The sequence below is a fragment of the Pseudonaja textilis genome, chromosome 6, assembly GCF_049901715.1.
Source record: "Pseudonaja textilis isolate UNSWEBS1 chromosome 6, rPseTex1.2, whole genome shotgun sequence".
Lineage (NCBI taxonomy): Eukaryota > Metazoa > Chordata > Lepidosauria > Squamata > Elapidae > Pseudonaja > Pseudonaja textilis.
This window is the reverse complement of record NC_141995.1, coordinates 25728200-25751030: the sequence shown is the minus strand read 5'-3', so window position 1 is coordinate 25751030 and position 22831 is coordinate 25728200. Positions and strand designations below refer to the sequence as shown.

Genomic DNA, 22831 nt, shown 5'->3' with positions numbered 1-22831 from the left:
TGCGTGCACATGTGCAAAACCATCCCCTTTCCCACCCACCACTGCCACCTCAAACAAGCCAGAAAAGTTGGGGAATGCTGATCTAGCATATAGAGCAACCAATACGCCCATCTCAAAAAATATTTTCAGCTTTGTTCTTTTGATAACACAGATATAGTCTATTCATTAAATAATACTTTTACAATAATTGTCCATAGTCAATGTCATGCCCCTGGTGGAGACTGACTCTGAGCACTCAGAGGAGGACCCAAGCCCATTCCCTATCCATCCTGGGGCATGCAGGGAGGAGGACCAGGGTAAAACATGGTCTACTCGGGAGGGGAGCATCAGGGTAAAATGTGGTCTAGTCCGGAGGAGAAGGCCATGATCCTCTTCATGGGTTGCAGGTGTGAAGTCTGCATAAGAGTTTGGATCTGCCTGCTAACAGACGCTGGAGACAAATTAGTGTTTTATTCCTAAAAATGTTTATCTTGGTTGGCGTTCTTCCAACGGACTGTACCTGGTTATCTTCCTGAAGTTGGCAATTATCTATCCTGGTTGGTCGTGAAACTTTATTCAGTGCAGTTTGTTTTTGTTTTTTGCTTCGTTATTGGCTCTTTGAATTTGAACTGTGTTTCTTTCTTTCGAAATGTTATTTTGAAAATAGTTTACTCCTCCACCGTGAACTATTAAACAGTGAAGCCAAGTTGAAGGCATTAAAGGACTTTTAGTTACGTTTTGGGTTTTGTTATATTTCTGAGATACTCTGGGTCATCATAGTCAAGCAAGTGTACAGAAATTTGATAAGTATATAAATAAAATAAATAGAAATCAAGTTCCATTAATATATAGAATGTATATCAATCATTAGGCTGAATGCATCAAAATGTGCAAGACAGATACCACAGGTAAAAAGAAATATTTTGACTTTGAGTTGACCATTTTGGATAGTATTATAGTTCTTAATGATAAGTATAAATAGCTTTATCATAAAGCTCAATTTTCTGTTTGGGTTTACAGCAATTTAAAGAAATATAAAACCTAGATAATCTGAGTCAGACTATGCAGACTATTTCATTTTGCTTTCAAAATAGCCAAACAGCTGCAAGAGCAATCTAGGAAGAAATTCCAGGAATTTCTCAAACCTGATAATCCAGATAGCAATGACATTGTTAATGCAGAACCGGAATGAGATGTATCTCAATTACCCACTATCTGGTCTATTACAGGTTATTTCTCTCACATAAGTATATGTGTTCTTTCACTGTCTAAAAGTTCTTTATCTTTGGATACATGCTTTGAAGCTAAAAGTCACAGATAATTCCTATTTGAAACACGTAACAGTTATTTGTAATTAATTTTCATCTGTCCACAATATTTTCCAGTAAGGATGTTTTTCACTTGCCAAAATTATCTCATATTAATTAAAGAATTTTCAAATATTTATATGTAAAGCACAAAAATCTGTAACACTTAATGTATAATAACAGGACATCTTCAATAGTAAAAGTCCGAAGTAAATTAACAACTCTGCTGTTGTTTAAAACTACTATGTGGATGAGGCAGAGTGGGACCCTTTACTTCATTCCCATCTGTTTTCTTGTCATCATTATCATTAATTTTTTTTCTTTTTAATTGGTTTTATTGTAATTTATATCTTTTGATTGTTGTCAGCTGTTCAGAGTTGCCAGGATTCAGGCAGAATATAAGTTTAATAATAAATAATGATTACAATATTCTAGAAAGAATATAGATAGTATATTCACAAAAGTAATATTGTAATATATATTTGTATTTTGTATAGTATTGTATTTGTAAATAGTATATTTAATAAGGAGAAATAGTTTTCACTGATAAAGTGGAAGAATAGTAAGATTTTCCTCCTTTTCCATTTTATTGCCCAAAATATGCTCTGGAAGATCTCTCTAACCCAAAAGCAATTTTTAGGGTATGCAGGTTGTTGAAGATAATAAGTCAAGTTCCATTCACTAGATTCCACACAGTGGTATTAATATTTGGTGAAACGTGTTCCGAGAGTCTATTTTAGATAAAAAATATAAAAACTTAAATCTCAAAATTAATTTTAAAATGAAGCTTTATTTAAATAAACATTAGGGAGGAATGAACATATGAAATGTTGTTTCACATAATTATTGTCACTTTTAGGGCGCGAATTAAAATATAATCCCGTGACATACTGGGCTGAATATAAAACTATGTAATGTTTGGTGTTTTGCTCGCTTTCTCTAAACCCATATGTAGAAGCAAATACCTCATAAGACATGTTTGGCTTGTTAACTTTGTTTTCAGTGTTATGCACAATTCAAAAAAAAGTTGAGTCCATCACTGTGGTCAAGTTTCACAAAATATTTTTGCTGCCTCATAAGTATTTAATAAGAAGGAAAAATGGAGTAAAATAAAATGTCATCATAAACCATTTTACTGCACCTTACATCTGAGGTGACTTTAAGAAGAAGGCTCATGTAATTCCTGCATGCAAAAATGCCATAAATCCTTCAGGATTATTTTTCAAATCAATAATCCAGATAATTATGCTGTATTTAATATAATGTCAATGTTCCTTCCTTTGCAAATGAATTTTGAGGCTGTGAGAAAAATATAAGCCACAAATAATAGTAAATTAAAACAAAACACAGGCACACACAGGGCTAAAAACATTGGAGGGAAAACAGGACCAGAACTATTCATCCAACAGTCACTCAGAGAAAGTAAAAAAAAAAAAGGGGGGGGTGTAAAGTAGTTCCTGTGGATTTTACTACATTAGTTATTGCTAACTATAAGGGGCGGTGCTGATCCACATTTCAAGGCCATTGAGCCAGTGCTGCCTGAAGAAATTTTTGCAGTCAAGTGGCCAGCATGACATCACAGAACACTCTTATCTTCCGACCAAATTGGTTCCTATTTGTCTACTGCATTTTCATGCTTTCGAATTGCTAAATTGGCAGGAGTTGTGGTGAGAATGTGAGCTTACCCTATTGCATGGAGCTTGGGTCTTGAACCTGGGCTGCTGGCTTTCCAGCTATAAAGCCTAACTTCTTAACCACTGAGTCAGTACTCAGAGAAGAACTGGGTAAATTGTTCTTAAGAGATATATAATAAAGGGCTCCTCACATTTCAAAAAGTGGAACATTCCAGGGAGCAAGAATACTTTGAAAAGTCATTCAATGGTGACCAAAAAGGATGCTGTGATCATTTGGCCTTCTTAATAGTCTCAGTATTGAAGACATCTATAATGGTGAAGGCATTTTATCAGGTATTTTGTTCCCCAAATTATTTCAGTCCTTCCATGTTATAAGCAAAGCCATACATGTATTTCAGTACCTAATTGGTATTCAATCTTTAATTCAACATAAGTACATGTGCCTGGGCACATGCACTGACTGTCACATTCTGAACTGCTGCCGCTTCCAGATTTAAGTGTTCTGCAGTAAGCAAAGTATGATGTTGACATTACATGGATAATGGTAGGTATTTCCATCAGAAAATTCAGCTAAATTCCAAATTAGAAGATTAATTGATTGATCAAAAATCCCTGAATCTCACTGTTATATTAATGCTTTATTATTATTAATTACTAATGTATAGCTGTCAAGAAACTTGGATCTAATATGTTAGTAAGATGGTTGTATCAACAGAATATATTTTAACATACATTAAATAATAAACTTATAAAAAAAACTAAATTAAATTACTTACCCCTGGAAGAGCATTATTTAATTCAGTAAGTTAGCTTGCTAAAGACATGTAGGCAGCAAAGATAATTGCATATTTTTATTTTTATATGCACATTTTCAAGAATTATAATTCCACAGGATTTCCACAATTCAGTGATTCGAAAAGGTACATTCATTGGGAAATGATTGTTCACCTATCAGATGGCAGATTCCAAGCTAAGTGACAGTTGCTTCCGTACAAGACATTTTTCATGTCTTTTTATCTGCTTTTAATAAGTTTATACTGCCTCTCCCCATGGATTACATCTTTCTGATCTCTTTTCTGTCCTGTTGCCAAACTCTTTATTCTTCAGCATCTGTTTGGTTCAGTTATACTGCTTTGAAGTTCTAATTTTAATTCAGAAAAGCTCAGTCAAAATTCCGTAATGAATTGAACCTAATTTTTAAAAATAGAAGCACAAACTTGAAAGCTTCAGCAATTCTTTTGTAGTGCCATCTCATATACAGTAGTAGAAACCAGAATATCACATTTCACGTATCAGAATAAGTAGAGACCAATGTGTTGTGGTCCTCGGCACAGCTCATATTCTAAAGGTATAACTGTTATTGATTTGTAACACGTAACTCTTAATAATTGAACAATATAATTATGCAAATGATACTGGTCAAGGACACTGTGGTTTCTTAGCAAGTTTCTCAACCTACACTTGAGTAAGTAATCACCCTATATCTGAAAGAAATGGTACATGCAACAAGTAACAGAACACGTTACTTTGCACTCAATTGCAGATTTAAAAAATCAGAACAGAACTATAGACAGCCTGCCAAACTCATCATCAAAGCCTCAGAAGATCTCAGGTCTTCACAAACAGAATGACTGTTCCACACATTACAATGGCTAATTGATAAAATACTTGTAACATGCCGCCCATGTAATGGCATTTGCATAACCATCATTTCTCCCCAACCATTTTCCTCATTATCTTTCCACATTATTAGTTTAATAATGCTTCAGATATCTGATGAAGTGAGCTACTCCTTATGACAGCTTATGCTTTTCGTAAAATTTTAATTGGAAGGTGTGCTACCAGATCCCTCCTCACTTTTGGGTATCATACACTAATAAGACTACCTTTGTACAATGCATGCACTGTTTAACTCAGAATATCTATATCTGCACACCATGTTTTAGGTTTGAGTGCTGTAACTATTAATCTTGTAAATGGATGTAAATGGATAGAATTTAAAAATTTTAAATGTAAATTTCTCTATTTATGCTTGCTTTCTCCACTCTCCACTAGCTCTTATTAGATCTCATTAGATCTTTCAACAGAAAGGGACTCGTGAAGAAAACAAAAACTCTTTCTTTTTAGTGTTTCTTAAAGGATAGTCTGATGATTTTAGTGATTGAAATCAAAAAAATTTGACAGCCTATGTTGAAAAATAATACAATAATAAAATTCCATCAAACAATCATGAGACGCATTAGCAGAAACAAATCTCAATTTTAATTTTTAATGCAATAAATATCTATGGATATAATCAATCAAAATCTGTATCGGAGTCCTTCATAACTTTTAAAAATGGGAAGAGATCTTGAAAGAAAAAAGTTTAAAACTATTGGAACACTAATTATTTTGCAGTGATTCAACACAATGCAAGGATGTACATATAGTTTCCCATTGGCTTGATGAGTGGGTTTAAGAACTCAATTTTTGTCACTGGAATAGCTCAGGAGACAGCAGTGTACTTACCATTTTTTTCTTAAGAGTTTAATATTTAGCAAATGTTAAAATAATTGTGGATTGTCATCTAACTTTTGAGTAAAGATGGTGGCAGTATGGAAGCACCACTTGAGAAGCACTGCCTCAGCCCATATGCACGTACCTCCGACGTACACTTCTTTTTTTCTTTGTTTTTGCTTTTAAATAAGCCAGTTTTCCCTGAATGACCTTGATTTGTTTTAGCCATTGCAGTTCAGTTCATTTAAGTTGAAATGAACAAGTTTCAACTAGAGATAATAGAGTACAAAACTTTACATGATATCAGAGTTTATACGTCATTCTCAAATGATATATTGAAGGATATGCTCAAAGAAAAAAGAAGCAAAGGTCAGAAAAAAGCCTGAAAATTTCACTTTAATTAGTAAAAATTAAACAGTTAATGTAACTATTCCCCATTTATTTAATAACTTAATCTTTATTTCACGTTAAAACAATTTGATGACAATTTTGAGAAAGCTTAGAGTGGGCAGGGATTTCAGGATCTACAGAAGATCCTGGGATATTCTTATATACACTTTTGGCTTTCCAACTTCCAGGTATTTGAAGATCTGTAATATGTTTAGTAGCATAATTTATTCATGAATTGTCCCAAATGATATACACTAGATAAAACTTTCATTCCAATATTTTCAAAGAAAAATATTTGAAATGAAGTTATGTTTAACTGAAAATCTCAGGCAAAAATAAATCAGTATGCATTCATGAGTGAACTGGCAGCTAAATTCTGTTTAAGATACTTTTAAAATTTTAACTTTCAACATGCATAGAGAAAGGGATGAGCTCACCCTTTTAAGTTGTGTTAAGTTATCTATGCACAATATACCTCTGCTGTTGAGTAGCTTTTCCACTGTCTAACAACTTTCTTGCTTACAATAAACATTTCTCCATTTGCTTTCCTGGTATCATGTCCTAACTGTGAAATCCTCAGACTGGAAAAAGCCATTGTCTGACCTGTGTAGCTCACTAATACACTGATCATCTGTTGTTTGACAATATCTAATTTACCCTGACTCATTCCTCTGACATTCCATGTGGCTATCTGATGTATTTCTGTACAACACAGATATTTGCTTACATCACTGGTTGCCTCCGCAACTGGGATTCCTGTTGTCCAATTGTTGAGCTCCCTGTCTGACATGTTTGAGACTCTTTCCATAGAATTTTCTTGGTGAGTTTTTTGCTGAGTAAGTCGTCAGGTCTTTCTCCAAAGACATGGCCTGCTGGGTAATCTCTGTGTTATCTGGAACAAGCTGAACACTTCTTTCAATTATTTAGGTCAGGAAGTTATAATATTAAAGCTTGCCAGAACACTAGCTGTTTTCTTTCCCAGTTCAAGTCCATGGTGATATATGTGTGTGTATTTGTGTGTGTGTCTCTCTGTGTGTGTTTTCTTATGTTTTCACGGGTATTTATATGTATGGTATTTAGGTTTCTTCGGGCATTTTCCCACGTCTTAATAGTTGTGCTTTTAAATATGTGTGTGTATGTCTGTGTGTGTAGCTGTTACAACACAATGTGCAAATTGTTATCTGAATTCAACTACTTCCTTTGACACGAGGCAGTGTTAAATGGAAGCAGTGTACCATTGATCAATTAAGCTGAAAACCTATTAGCAAGAGCATCGTTACAGCACTGATGGCTACCATTGTGACTCCCACTTCTCACAACTGTCACTGTTCCAACATAAGTACATTGAAGCAGTTCATGAAAAGAAAGAACAGAAGTGGCGCCAAGATATTAGTATTCCATTTTCTCCAGTCTTTTAATTTTCCATTTGACAGATGCATTCTGAAAATATGTAGAAAATTATCTACTGTAGATGTTTTATTGTTATTAACAAAATAAATAAAGCAGTAACTAACTGCTATTAGGAAATTCACCAACTATATTACAATGGTCCATGGCAGAGGTGATATTCAGCAGACTCTGATCAGTTCTGGAGAACTAGTAGCGGAAATTTTGAGTAGTTCAGAGAACCGGTAAATACCACCTCTGACTGGAGATTTTACAGTATCTTTTTCCTGCCATGCCCACCAAGCCACGCCCACAGAACTGGTAGTAAAAAATTTTGAATCCCACCACTGGTCCATGGGCTATTTAGTATCTATCTTACCAAGGAAAAAATAAAAACAATTTACTGGAAAAAGAAATATAATTAACTTACTGATAGGTAATTTGTGGAGTCCCAATCAAATAACACAATCTGCATTCTTAATTATCTAATAAGAATATACATTGCATAAATGAATCAGTGTATGTGCAGTTGATGTCAGATTAATGGAATAAATAAATCAAGCATGTATGCCTTAAATCAGCGGTCGCCAATCTGTGGGCCACGAGAAAATTTTGGTGGGCTGCAAAGAAATCTCACCCCCCAGAGCACCCCCCCAAAGCAATTAATCCAGGCTGCGCAGAAACACAAGGCTGCTCAGCCCACATGGCCCACGGGAACCCTCCCCACCCACTCACTCCTTACCCAGCAAACTTGTCTGCTAAGTTGCCATTTTTCCTTTTTCCAACCATTATCTGTTCTGCTGTGCCAGGAGATTTAGATTAGCTAGGAAGCAGGAAATGGTTGGATTTCTTGCTTTCTAGCTAAGCACAGCCAAACCTCCCTTAGGACTGAAGGTTTGCTTGCAAGCAAATTCAGTGCAGGCTCACGGCAAGCAAATTTGAGAGACTGAGCCAGCTGATGGCAGATAGATAGATAACTGAGTGATTCTGTGAGCAACTCAATCTACCTGCTTTGCCTGATTTTGTATAAAAGTTGCTTTTTCTATATAAAAAAATCAATATTTATATGCATGGTATGTTGTGAGTTAATTTTGTGAGATTGCTTGCTAGCAAATTTTATGTGCCAACTGAGCTAGCCAATGGCAGATAGATAGATTTCTGAATGAATCTGTGATTCTGTGAGCAACTCAATCTGCCTGCTTTGCCTGATTTTGGGTAAAAGTTGCTCTTTTTTATTAAAAAAAACAATATTTATATAAATATTTATAATATTTACATACAAGCCATGCCCAGCCAGTCACATGACCACCAAGCCACACCCACAAATTAGGCCAGGCCCACAGAACCAGTTAGTGGTCCCTGGGATCTAAAATTATGAGTTTGGTGGTCCCTGAGGTCCAAAAGTTTAGCGACCCCTGCCTTAAATAAAGCCCGGTACTTCCATATAATTAAGTAAAATCATTTATAACAATTATAATTTGATTTCCACCAATGTGAATTTGAGTGCTTAAACTTTGGGTTTTAACAAAGAAATGTTCTTTGCATCAAACTACTTCTAGTATAAAATGAAGATCAGAATAATTTGCAAACATCTTTATAAACGCATATTTGAAGGTTCACATTTCGAGTTGGAAACCTTTTAGATGTCAGACATTGTTGTTATTCCTTTGAAACTCCATGAAGCCATGAGGAGAAGATCAAGACAAAGGGGATGGTTGATATAGTTGTATTCCTTGCATTCCAAGATTGAATTCCAGGAGCAGGGAAAAGAGACAACCTTAATTGAAATCCTGTCTGACAAGAATGAGGGTGAAAAAGGATTGACTGATCTTCTTGGATGGACAGACTGCACAGTGAGCCATTTGCTGAGTTTGAGAAAGCCTATCCTCCCTACCTGGTTTATCACAATCTTTAAAGGGTTTGCTTCAGGGGTGGACTTCTGGGGGGTTTGCAGGGGTTCAGGAGAACCCCTAGCTAAGATTCTGTGCAGTTCATAGAACCCTCAAATCCCATTCCTGGCTAGCCCTGGCTGCCCTTCCCCTTCCAGGGGTCCCCACATGGCCTGTTTTGGATGCAGGTAAGTGCAAGGCATGCGTGAATGCTTAGGGAGGGTGAAAAACGGGGCCTCCTGGAATTTCAGGAAGATCGGAAATGGGCCCAGTTTCTGGCTTTCAGAGAGCCTCCGGAGGCTGGGGAGGCCGTTTTCACCCTCCTGGAGGTTCAAGGAAAACTTCCAGAACCTGGGGAGGGAAAAAAGTCCCCCCGCCATGGTGTAGGAGGCCGACTAGACCATGCCCACCATGGCCACACCCACCTAGCAAATAGGCAGAGAACCCTTTGCTAAAATTTTTGAAGACCACCACTGGTTTGCTTGTAAAGACAATGCCCTGATCATTTCCCTGGCATTTGAAGAGGTGTCTGGAAGGAACACAAGAGGCTCTTGCCCCCAAAACTTTATTGGTGGAGTGCTGACCTTACTATTTTTCCTAAGTAATTGGCAGGCTGCTAAGAATTAGACTCATAGGATGCTGCATTAGCAATGCACAACTGCAGGGTCTGTGTCCCCAGTATCTATACAAAAACAGCAGATAAAGAAAGTTATGGAAGCAAACAGTTTTCTTGTGTGGAGTTTAAGATAATAGACAGTGAGGCTCAGGTAGAAGACCAGTGAGTAAATGCAAGCTTCTTCCCTTATTTTCCAGGACCGCTAAGCTGCAACTCAGTTCTAGTTTCTATCCTGAAATACTTTTTTAATCCATTATTCAGTAATTATGATGGTATCTCGGCGTGCTATGTAATCAACTCAATCTTTTGCAGAATGTATCAAGAACCACAGATAGTAAAAACAAACGAACAATCAATAAGAAAAGATTCATAGACCTGCTCTTTGTACATAATGTCTGAATAAGCTCTTCTGTCATTTATTTTTGTGTCTTACTAGATCAGACAGAAAAAGTATATCAATATAGTCTGGCCACAGGAACTGTGGCCGTAAAGAAGCCAAATTATTTTCAAGAACTATTTTCTTAGTATAAAATGAAATCTAATCCCCACACTCCCTGATTTCACCCCTAATGTCAATCTCCTCTGTTATATTTTCTTCTGCAGATGAGATGAAAATGCAAACACCAGTAGGATATTCATGAAATGGCTACAGAATCATTTCAAGTTCTTTCCTAACTTCAAACCAAACCTCCAGCCAAAACCAAAAGCAGTTAATCCCGATAGAAAAAGTAATTTAATTCTATGTTTCATTATGTACAGAGAATGTTTTCAAAAGAATATGTAATATCAATGTGTCTGGAGGGATTTAGCATCAACCAAATTTCAAACAGGGCACTGGAAAAACTGGCTTGGATAAAGCATGCATGTGCAACTGATTTCACATACTAATATAGTTTGATAAAGTACTTGGAAGGAATCTAAAAATATACATATTTTGTAATTAATAAAATTAGAGTGATTTAGAAAAAAATGAACTCATTAGTGACTTTCCTCAGCTCTTTGGGGACCCAAAGTTTAATTTAACAAGACAGAATGACTTCAATGGAATTGCTGTTTGATGAGGCTTCTTACCGTTGCAGCCAACCACATGATTTCTACGTTCTTTCTTTTTTTAGTCTGAATATTTTGATGAAGATTTTCTAGTAATCCTTTTAAATCATTCTGTTCCTGAAAATGTGGTAGGCCTGCAAAAGGAGAAGGAGACAGCCCGTGATATTTCCCATTCATTAAAACAGTAGCTACACAGTCCTTTCAAATACATGATTTTCATCTAACAGAGTAATATCATTATTGATATATTGACTGATCTGAAAATAATGTGTATTAATATACTACTATTTAAGAGTTTCTTCTGAAGTGCAAAGCACCCAGTGTTTGTGATTTGAATGGAAATTAGAAGCACTTCACAATCTACTTTATTTCTGTTTCCTCTCTATAAACATTCCTAGTGCTGCTTTTCTGTAACTGCAGCGGTGAATAAAAAACACAGCCCCCTTGATGGACAGGAGAAAGGGAGACATGAGGAACCAATAAAAATAATAATAATAACAAGAAACATCTTAATATAAATTACTGTCAAATGTAGTTTTATAATAGTTTTATTACTATTGAGTTTTGTGGACATGGAGCTTTAATCAAAGAAATTATCTAAAAACTACAGTGCACACAGCTATTCATTACTAGAATACAGTAGCCCATGTTATAGAGATGATGAGATTCTTTTGATTGGGTTATTCAATCCTATCATAATGTCTGAACCTTTCCTTCAAATAGTGGTAAGCCACTGTGTTTGTCCCTGGTCTTTTGCTATCTTTCCTCCTAATATTTTCCTCCTACATTTGCTCTTGTTTTGTAACAGGAAACAAATGGGAAAAATTAAAAAATATTTGTCTGTCCTAATTATATCGATATCTTGCCTCTTTTCAGTTCTTACCAATTGTGAGGCAAGGAAGGGTTTAAATAGATGAAGTTTTGAATTTCTATTTTATAAATGTAGGATCTAAATGTTAAGAAACAAAAACAAAACAAAGCAATAAAAAACATCTTTGTTTCATATTACATTTGTCTTGAGCCTTAAGAAGTCACATAGAAGTTGTATTTGCATGTTGACATTTTAGAAAAGATTAAAATTTAAAGCTGCAGGTTGTTTGGAAATCTAGAGACTGGTGTGGCTGGGATAAATATTGAATTAACATACTGTTAAGATCTAGTTATAACCTACTGCAGTAATTTTTCTAGCTGTAATCAAAAAAGTGCTTGGTGTCTCAAATATTTTTTGATTTTTCTAATTACAAAGATGACTGTTTTAACATTCAAAAAATGAGCAGCATTAGAACAATTTTTGATCATTTGTCATAGTTAAACACAGGTTTTACCTCATTAGCATTAATTCCAGCAGCTTCAAGAAACTCAGCAAATAAAAGTCCATAAATAATGCTGTTATCAGCCAGAGAAGGCAAACATGCATCTGCTCTGCAAATGCACTAAAATATTGATTGAAATCTATTATATCCTAGGGAGAAAGCAATTTTAAATAGCAATAGTCTTCATGAAAATCCAGGGAAAAAATGATGTGGTACACTAAAGATCACCTGAAATAAATAAATCCTTGTTGAATAGCAACAGTGATTTTTAAGCCCCTCTTTTGAGGTCTTCTTATATTTTGATGGTAGGTATAATCAGGATTTAACCTGAACTAGGGATTTTCCAGAGCTCAATGTGCAAATGCATTTTCATTACAAGAACAAAGAAATAATAAGCAGCCCCAAATTCAGTATACAAAAAATAGGAAATTAGATTTTCCTCTATTTGTAGCATTTGATAAAACAAAATGCATAGCAGAAAAAGAAGAAAAAGAAGTTTTGGGTCAAGGAGCTGCATATTAACATGGAAATGGTTTAATACATAGAATACCTACATCAAATTACATTTGATGTTCTTGTACAATAAGTTTTAGCATTTTTATATTAGATGCGATTCCACTCCAATTTTCAACACAGAGTGTGGATAGGACTTTTAATTCTTCACTTACAAGCCACAGTTCTTACGAATTAAATGTACTCTCATGAGATATTCAGCACTGAAACAAAGTGGTAAGGGGACAAAGCAAAAAAAAAGTAACATTGGTTACAATCAAAAAACCCTCACTGAATATGCAAATAGGGAGAGCAATCAGGGGAACTTAACATGTGAGTTTGGTAGAAGGAATGTGGGCATCCATTCCAATTACCCCTGAACAGAAGGAAGAATGAAGGAGCCCTAGTGGTGATGTTCATGCAGTATTTGAAGAGAATCTAAACCAACATTCCTGTTTCTACCAGAATAGAAGGCAAAATAACATGAAGAGACAGGTTCTATACTTGCATATACCAGGGAAGGTGAAAAGTTCCTTGAAAAATAAGAGAAGCAGAGGACATGAAAGCTGGAGTAGCTACTGGAGGAAAGTAAGGGAAGCATGTCACCCAGTAAAACAAGAGAAATAGGTAGTTTTCGGTGATGGAGCTCAGAGCCTGGTATCAGCTTCTTGCTCTTGAGGACATTCCATACCTAGCTGAATAAGTCTCATCAATCTATCAGAACAAGGTGGAAGACACTTCAACCATGAAGTTGAAGAAAAACAATTTTGAGAAAAGAGAAATGTGTTGCGATGATGGGGGATTCCATGTGAAATGAACTGAAACTGCATTAAGACTATGCAGATTAATATGATGTCCTATATCTTCCGGGTCCTATATCCTGATTATGACAGACAAGTTGCTGGATTTCCTTACTTTATGTTCTTCAGCCATATCTAAATGAAGAAACCCTGGCAAAAGGTAGCTTAATTTCACAAAGCCTGGGAAGGATTTATCTGGAAGAATGTTGGCTAGAGAAGGACAGATGTCAAACGCTCGGAACTGAACATAATGCCAAAAACTGTGTTGAACAATACAAAAGACAAGCATGAAAGAAAAAAAAATGACTTAGAGACTGGTAAAAAACTACAATGGAAAGCTAGTAGAGTTAGTACTTACAATCTAAGGAATTTCTACACAAATGCCAAGAAGAAGAAACTGTAGGTTGAAGAAGTAAAAGTAATTGAACTCTTGGGAGAAATGGATCATATTATCCTTGAGATCATGTTCAAGAGTTCAAAAGGAGGAAGAATAGAGAGAAGTCAAACCTGTATACTAACTTTCAAAGAAACAGATTTCAATGAACCAAGATAGAAGGTAAGCCAAATCCTGTAGATCGGAATTCTGAAGGAGAAATATGTCTGGGAAGAATGGAAATTTCTGTAAAACGTGATGCTGAAACTGCAACAGCAACAATTTATATTACAAAGAAAATGAAGTCATCTCCAGGTATCAGTGTGGATAAAGACAGAGATTCTAAAATGCTGAAGAGAAAGGGACATGTATAGGAAATGAAAGAAGAAACATATAACAAAAGGGGGATAGAAGCCAGTCACCAGAATATCATAGAATGAACTGCAGATGAACATTGTAGAATGAATTGAAACTTTCAATACATATTATACCATCTCAACAAACCCTCTTCTTTGGAGGGGGTTTGTTGGGTGGCTGTGTTAGAGGTACTGTGTTGGGATTGGTCAGGCAACTGGCAGCAACAGAGGACTTCAGCTGTTTAGATTTTGGGAGATTCCTGCCACATGCTGAGGATAGAGGGCCTCTGCTTGCTACTACATGTGCAACCTAGTGACTGCTGCTTGGAGCTTGCCTTGGCAGCTTTCCATCCAAGCGACCATCCAGGACTTCAGAACTCTAGAGGCATTGGCTAGGCAGGGAGGGAGAGGAATGACAATAGACACCATAGAGGACATTTTGTCTCCCTTCCTGTACTCCTGAAGATATTCTGGCTTTCAACTGCTGCTTGTAAATGTAATCATTTGTGATTTATTTGTTGATGAGAAGGCTGACCTGGCCTGAATTACCCAGTCCTAGGTGGGGCCTTTTGAAAGTCTTGTCATATAAATTTTAGGTGTGGCATCAGTTCAGACTCTGGAGCAGTAAGTTGGCGATTGTCATCTAGGAACCTCCTATAATCTCAGGAACGGTGCAACACAGGCTGTCATATATGAGATATGTTCATTAAGTTGGGCTTTAGAGATTAGTTGGGATTGTTGCTATTGTACTAACTTCTTTGCTGCATAGCAACTTCCCAGTCTAAGCTCACTGAATCCGTTCTGGGTTAGGAGCAGAGTTCTCTAGACCCAGGGGTCCCCAAACTCCGGTCCATGGATCGGCACTGAGCCACGGTATGCCAGAAACTGCGCCACATGAACAAGCAAAGCCCCATCTGTGGGATGCAGACAACACGCGAAACAATGTCCTCTCCAGTCTGTGAACAATCTCTCTCCCTGGAACCGGTTCCTGGTGCCCAAAAGGTTGGGGTCTCTGTTCTAGACTTATAATTTTAGGGGAATTCAATCTACCTCCTTTGGGAGTATGGTCACCATGATAACATAGTCCTATCCCAAGTCATCCAGATGGTCTGACATGGGACAGTGGTTACACACCATCTGCCACATCTGTGTCTTTTCCTTGGGTTAACAGTAATTACACAATCCCAAAAAATAAACACTTGAGTTAAGAAGATTCATAGACCTGCTCTTTGTACATAATACCTGAATAAGCTCTTCCATCGTTTAACTTGAGTTAAGAAAATGCCAACAGTGCGCCCACTGGTGCTACAAAGAATTTTGTCATGTCCTGTTAACACACCTTAACTCTCACATGTTTTTCAATGGGATTGTTGAGCTACTATGGAAGTTATATAACTTGATAATTGTGTGATTAATATTTTATTGTCTTTGTTATATTTTGCTGGTAAAAATCTAAACAAATATGAAATAGGAAATTATTCACAATTAAAACCTATGAAGATATTATTTCACTAGTATTCCACGTAAGCCTTCAGTCAGTTCCACCAATACTGATGGGAAATTCTATTTCAAGTGAAAAAGATTTGGAAGATAAAAAGGGCAGTGTTTGCAATAAAATAATAAAGAAACTCAAGTTTATAAAAAATGACTCTGTAGGAACAATATTACCTTGTTGATATATGTGACAAATGTAACAAATTCAACATAGTGAAGTTCTATTAAAATGCTTACAATCGGGAGGTATTTTTTCCATTAGTAACTTATAATATTCTTTTAGCAATTCCAAATTTTCCTGGTTAAGGCTTTCTTGCAAGGAGGTATCTCCAAACCTAAAGAATCACAAAACATATATTGAAAAAATAAGAACAAAAATAGCATAAATGCAGTAATGAACATGTAAACATGATTCATTCAGAGAAACTGAACAATCTCCGCTTTACGTTTACTAATATGGGTTAATTATTTATAGCATTCTAAAGAAATGGTCTGTAGTATGTGTGTAGAGCATATCTTAACTTAATAACCAATCATGATATAAAATTCTGTCACAATTTAAAGATCTTAACAAAATAAAAAGGCTCTATAACATGGATTATGTCTGTGGAAATACTGATGGAAATAAAGCTCCAATTTGCAGTACTTCTGCCAGTTTTATTCAAATCCAGACTCCAAATTCCAGACTCTAGCCATTACAAATATTAGCTATACTATTTTATAAAGTGTTTTTGGTTAATGATCTATCAAATGAAGCGACACTGAAAAAGCCCTTCACCTACTCTTGATTGCTGTTGACTTGAAGTACACGTAATGTCAGATTGTCTTTCTCAAACCAAGGGAGAATTGGCCTGACTGTATCATTATTTTTCCTACCCAATAGCAGAAACTAATATTCTATTAGGTGACTAAACAAGAAAATAAACCAGACAGTTATAGTTGTTGAGCACATTAACAACCTTACTGTGTTTAATTTAAAAAAATCTCAATACTGTGAAATGAGGACACATTCTTACATATGTATTACAGAGACTTTATATAGAAATATATTCTCTTGAAATATTGGGAATTTTTTAGTCAATAAGGCTCTAACTGAAAATGAAGTTTTCTCTGATATTATTTATTTATTCAAATTCTGTCTATTCCTAAGCCATCTTCTTCTGAATTAAGGTTGGAAGTGAGGGGGGTCAGCATGCAGTTCTAGGTGCTATTCGAAGTAATTGTCTATGGAAGCCTCAAATCACAGAAAAATCATTCAATTTGTCGCAACTAAATCCCAATGCTGACTCGCCTGAGGAACACTTTGGCTTTAAATTCTTTGGAACAGCAGAGTAGAAAGTTAGATGATATGATCACGTCCCATGAAAGCCATTTGTTGGATGTTATACCAATCATACACAACGTCATACACAAACTATGCTTTGTTTTGTTTTGTTTTACCCTGATTTAATTCCTTGCTTCAAAAATGCATTCTAACCCTAACTTTATTCAGCTTTATTCTGCATTGAAAATCTTTATTTAGCTATTACTATGTAAGATTGACAATTTTGACATTTATTTTTACATAGAATTTTTTTTCTTAGCACATTGCAACAAAATCTAGGTTATTCTATTATCTTCTATTATGTACCTTGATTCATTAAAAGCATTTAAAATACTGAATTAAGCTGAAGATGAACAAATATTATTTCAGAAGTATTAATTTTTTTCATAATACATGCACTTAGTAAATATCTAAGTAGCTAAAAATCATTCTAATTGGATCAACCTTTCCATCACAGGTCTATTAAATAGACATTGTTAATGGTTATTTCTTCAAATGTTCACTATTTTCGATACAATAATATGTACAATTTTTATTTGTTCACTCAATCAAGAGCTTAGAATCATGCTTTTTTGTCTGTCCTTCTTTGGAATAGCTTCTCATCAGTAATTTGAATGACTAAATCCCTGTGCATCTTTAGAAAATTGCTAAGCCTTGGCTATGTTACCAAGTTTTGGGGGAAGGGCTATTACAACTCTCCCTCTCCATGATTTTTAAAAATCGTTTGATTTTTGGTGTAATTATCTGTATCTTAGGAGTTTATAGTATTTTGGGTTAAATTTTTGATGATGAAATATTTGTTTCAACGCTAATCATGGAGTGTTAAGTTGTACCTATATAGAAGAAGTTAATTGGATTGGCCTACAAGCTCTCTATATTTAGCTGAAGATGTCAACATTTATTTGGGCCTAAAAATGGAAAAATCTGTTCAGATACACTGTAACTGACTAACCAGTTGCTGAGACACAAAGAGGGACTATTTAGGCCCAGAGGTGCTGTTCAGATAGAATATTAAGGAGATGGTCCTTTTCTCTCTCTCAAATGACACTGACTACTCCAGTCATAAACATGCACCAAAGTTCCTGACAACAAGCATATATCTTTCATGGGATGGGTTGTTCTGAAAAATGAAATAGTGCCTGTCCGACATGGTTAAATACTTAGTTTGCTTTATTATAGTTATATATTTCCAATTGTGTATTTGTGTTGCTATTTTAATGTCAGTTTATGAATAGAAAAACCCCAATCTGCACATTTTGTAGCTATTTCCCAATCTTTATTTCCTAATATATAAAATGTTATGTATTTTTAATGTGCATATTTCTGTATATATACAGTATACTCAAAATACACATATATTTCTGTGCATTTTTTGAGCTTCAAATTGTATAGTTCCTGTAAAAACCAGCATGTTCCATATCTATATAAACTGTACCTGATTAGTAGGAGAATCTATGCCCATAGATTTTCCTACTAATCAGGTACAGTTTGTATAGATATGAACAGAATGAACTTATCATTTCTCCTTACTTTACTGTATCTTCTCTAGCTAAGTTATCATAACCAATTGTTTAATTATCTCATGGGATGTTAAACACTATAGGTATTTTTTCTATCCATATATAAAACAACACATAATCCTGATGATTTACCTTTCTGCAAGTGTTTGTTGTTCATTGATTCCAACATTAAAGAGGACTGGATAGACATAGAGCAATTTTCCATCTTTAATCTCTTGAGGAAGCAACTCAAACATCTTTTCTGGAAGCTTTATTTCTATTATATAATGTTCCCTATGAAAACAAAAAGACAAAACTAAATTTGAGTTGTTTCACTTTTAAAAAAATAACTCTATTTTCAGTCTGTTTTACTCCTAGGCTGGTACACAAGGATATCTATATCTAAAAAGCAGAATGCTTTCATAAATGAAGAAAAATACTTTCTAATTAAAAAAAAACCATATTTGTAAAACCCAACAGGACTCCCAATATCTCTCAGGAAGAAATCCAGAAGAATTGGAAATTGCAATGTTGATGCTGTTCCATGGGCCTGATATTAAGATAGAAAAGGCCTGCTGAATGATACTGCTTGAGCAGGGGTGTCAAACTCAAGTGCTTCGATCTGACCCATGGGGCTGGTCTGGAAACAGCAAATGGCCAGCCCGCGGTGCCTCTGCCAGCAAAAACGGAGCTCAGGGGGACAACATGTGGCCACCCCAACCTCCATTTTTTCTGGTAGAGGGCTGCAAGAGACCATCATGGCTGAAAACAGGGCATGGGGGGTCCATGAGTGGCCTCCCCAAGTTCCTTTCGCTGGCGGAGGGCTATCAAAACAAACTAAAAACAAAACAAAAGGAGAAATGTTTCTTCTTTTGCATTTGAGCATGCAAGGGACAGAAAAGGAGAAATGGAAAGAGGAAAGAAAAAGAAAAAGAAGGAAAGATGGGAAGAGAGCAAGGAAGGAAAAATAAGAAAAGAGGGGAAGGAAGAAAACTGGCGAATGAAGATGGAAGGAAAAAGAAGGAAAGGAAGGAGATTATAATAAGAGTGAGGGAGGGTCTCCAAGTTGCAGTCAGAACCTCAGAAGGAGCATGCAGCAGTGTCCCCATCATCTCCCCCAGCTACTTTGGAACCCAAGCAGGTCAGTCACCAAAGGTGGATCATGTGAATAAACCTGGCCTCCCCATGAAGGGTGGCAGTGGAAGAAAATCTCCAGGCCAGCAGGGAGTGGTCTCACTGTGACAGAGGGATATTGAAGATCCACCAGCACTACTCCAACAGGAAAATCATATCTGGAGTGTGACTACTATCTTGAATTGGGCCTGGGATACCTTGGGATATGCCCATGGCTGTCATGATGGCCATGAACTCCTGAGTCACTTCCAAGGCCAAACCCAGAGATGGCAAATTGAAGTCTCCCAGGACCTGGCGAACTCTACTCTCAGTCCTGAGATGGCCTCTAGCTAGAAAAGCAGTAACACTCCCAACGGATCCTACAAACTCAATCTCAGAAACAGTTTGGGGAGCATAACCCGTGAAGGCCAAGAGATTCCTGAATGACAACTGCCATTCCGACTCTCCTGCTCTGTATCCTTGGTTGGTACCAGAACCCAAACCCAGCTGGGCACATTTCTGGTTATGTCCTATGTAATTGTATTGCTCATTTTACAAGCCTTTTTAAATGCTAACTATTTCACATATACTTTATTAAACTCAGTCAGAATTAATCACAATCATATAATTCTATATATTTGATGTTACAGTTCCTTCTATAAACAATAGTAAACATTTTGATATTTGGAGCATAATTTCCTAAAACATTAATGATCCTTCTGAAATTGACCATCTACAATCATTTTTTTTCTTTAGAACATCAGCGTTGAGAATGAGGTATCAGAAGCAGATGCACATTTGAAAGAGAATACATAAAAGTAAATAGTGAAAAAAAAAGCAAACTTGGCAACTTATCAATTGTTCAAAAACATTTGACCATTTTTTTACTGCTTTGTTGAATATGAATCTTTCCAAAGCTGGATAACTTTCTTGGCAACCCCTCATGAATCAAGATCCATAACACTTTATATTCTATATGTAGTTATTGGTTAGATTTAACAATTAACAAATATAGAAAATTCTTACTTGTTAGATTCTAAAGATAGACTCCAAAAGAAAATGTACCACTCTATTTGTAGCAATGGTTGTACAAGTATACCAACTTTTTAATAGATTTCTTATTGAAATGTAACTATAGAGAAAATCCAAACTGTAAACATTTGTGTTTTAGCAAATGCCACATCGAGGAAACAACAATAAAGCTATTAGAACTTTAGTGAAGTGTCTAGAATAATTATTTCCAGACTGCTAATAGTTCCATATTGCAAAGAAAGTTTCCTGTAATATTGGAGACAGCTTGGTTTCTCTAATGAACGAGGAAAGAGAAATGGGTAGTGCAATCTTATTGGCACTTCTGAATCTCTTGGCAGGTTTGATACCATTTGACATGATAACTTTCAGGAGCACTTAAGGGAGCTATAGTAGAGTCACTGTTTTACAGCCTACTTCTTAATATGCTGTGGGAAAGTTATATTGCTTCACTCACTTTGCCATTAATAACCTTATGTTACTTAGCCATATTTCCCCTTTCTGGTGAGTTTGGACAATTCTAGAGCCTCTGAATGTCTCCAAATTATAAAGGGTGGATATGGAGGAATAAGCTAACTATCAGTGGCAACAAAATAGAATTGTTTCAGTCCAAGAAATGGACTTCAGGATTTGGAAGATCTGCAGCCTGCTTTAACAGACAGATTTGCAGTCTATATTAATTTTTAGATTCAACATTGTACAGTGTAGTGTTTAGCCCCAAAATATCTGGAGCAAAATTGGGTGATTTTGGTAATGAATCATGGACATCCCTACTTAGAGACAAAATACTTGGCTTGAAGACTTTATAATTTCATTATTATAATATGCTGTGTGGATCAGCTCTTGAAGATAGTCCAAACATTGTCCAGAAAGAGGCAACATTTGTAACTGATAATGCTTTTAGAGATTGAAACAATAATGAAACAGTTTCACTAATTGATAGCTGCTGGACTTAATTTAAGAAATGTATATATAAAACCTTTCCTTGCTTAGCTCCAAGCTATTTACAGGATCACCTACTCCTGCATATTTATCTTGTACTCTCAGATTGCGAATGAGGTGCCTGCTGGATATTTGACGTTACCAATTAACTTTGCTTTTCCCATGATACATACCATGTAGTTGAACTCACTATGGATTAAGGCTTCTTACATTGTAAAAGGGACTAAAAGTATATTTATTAACGCAGATGTTTTAACAATTTGCTTTTTGAATATTAAACATTGGTTGATTTATTTTTCAGTATTTAAGATTTCTTGCTTTTCATTATTATTGGCTTATTACGTTTTTGTAAGCTACTTATTGTGGATCCATGAAAGGAGTGGGCAGCATATAAGTGTTTTAAATAAAAAGGATCAAAGGTCACAAATGATTTTGAAAAGGGATAGCTGAGGGCTCATACCATATCATATAACAAAATATTTTCTACCTATTTTGAGATAAAGCCATTGCCTCGATTAATAGTCTAGTATTATTAATTCCCTGATGGTTCCATAAATTCAGCCTGAAGGCTTCAAGCCAACAGAGCAATTAATGTTTTAGTATCCACATTTATAAAACAAACTGGTCTGTAATTCAGAACCCTTATCCAGCTTAGAAAAAATTATTAGATAAACTTAGTAAATAAATAAAATAGATCATTTTAAGTTAAAAAGACTTCTAATAAAAATTAAAAATTTATATAGTGCTCCTACTAATAATTGGAGCCACCACTACACTGTTTATAGTACTGGTAGCCCTCGATTTACAACAATTCAGCCCAACATTTTGGTTGCTAAGCAAGATGAAATTAAGTGAATTTTGCCCCATTTTACGACCTTGGTTGCCAGTAGTTAAATGAATAAGTTCAGTTATTAAGTTAACAACATGGCTGTTAAGTGAATCTGGCACTGACTTTGCTTGTCAGAAAGTTACAAAAGCTGATCACATGACCCCGGGACACTACAACCATCATAAATGCATGCCAGTTGCCAAGTGGTCAAATTTTGATCATGTGATTATGGGGTGGGTGCAATGGTTGTAAGTGTGAAAAATGGTGATAAGTCATTTTTTTTCAGTGCCATTGCAACTTTGAATGGTCATTAACTGAGTAACTACATGTCATGTTCTGTATGTAGAATCAAATATAGTGAGATGGAATATTAAATCTAGTAAAAATTGAGAGAAAAAAGCTTGCTCCTTCCTACAAATTTAGAAAAGGTAAAAAGTAGGTGCCAAGAGAATAATTATTGCTAAAATCCTTGTTTTGAAACATAAAAAAACCCCACAAATTCTCTGGTGTACATCTGCAA

The 22831-nt window shown here is 35.6% G+C and overlaps 1 protein-coding gene across 14 annotated transcripts in view; it reads right to left on the bottom strand.

Annotated features, from left to right (window-relative positions):
- INPP4B (inositol polyphosphate-4-phosphatase type II B) overlaps positions 1-22831 on the bottom strand; it is a 226777-nt gene that overhangs the window by 54930 nt on the left and 149016 nt on the right. For all 14 annotated transcript variants that reach the window (XM_087936104.1, XM_087936099.1, XM_087936103.1 and 11 more), the window contains 3 exons: positions 18552-18692; positions 15813-15910; positions 10769-10881 (listed from right to left, as the gene is read on the bottom strand). In XM_087936104.1, coding sequence (XP_087792230.1) covers positions 10769-10881; positions 15813-15910; positions 18552-18692 — 352 coding nt within the window. The remainder of the gene's footprint in view (positions 1-10768; positions 10882-15812; positions 15911-18551; positions 18693-22831) is intronic.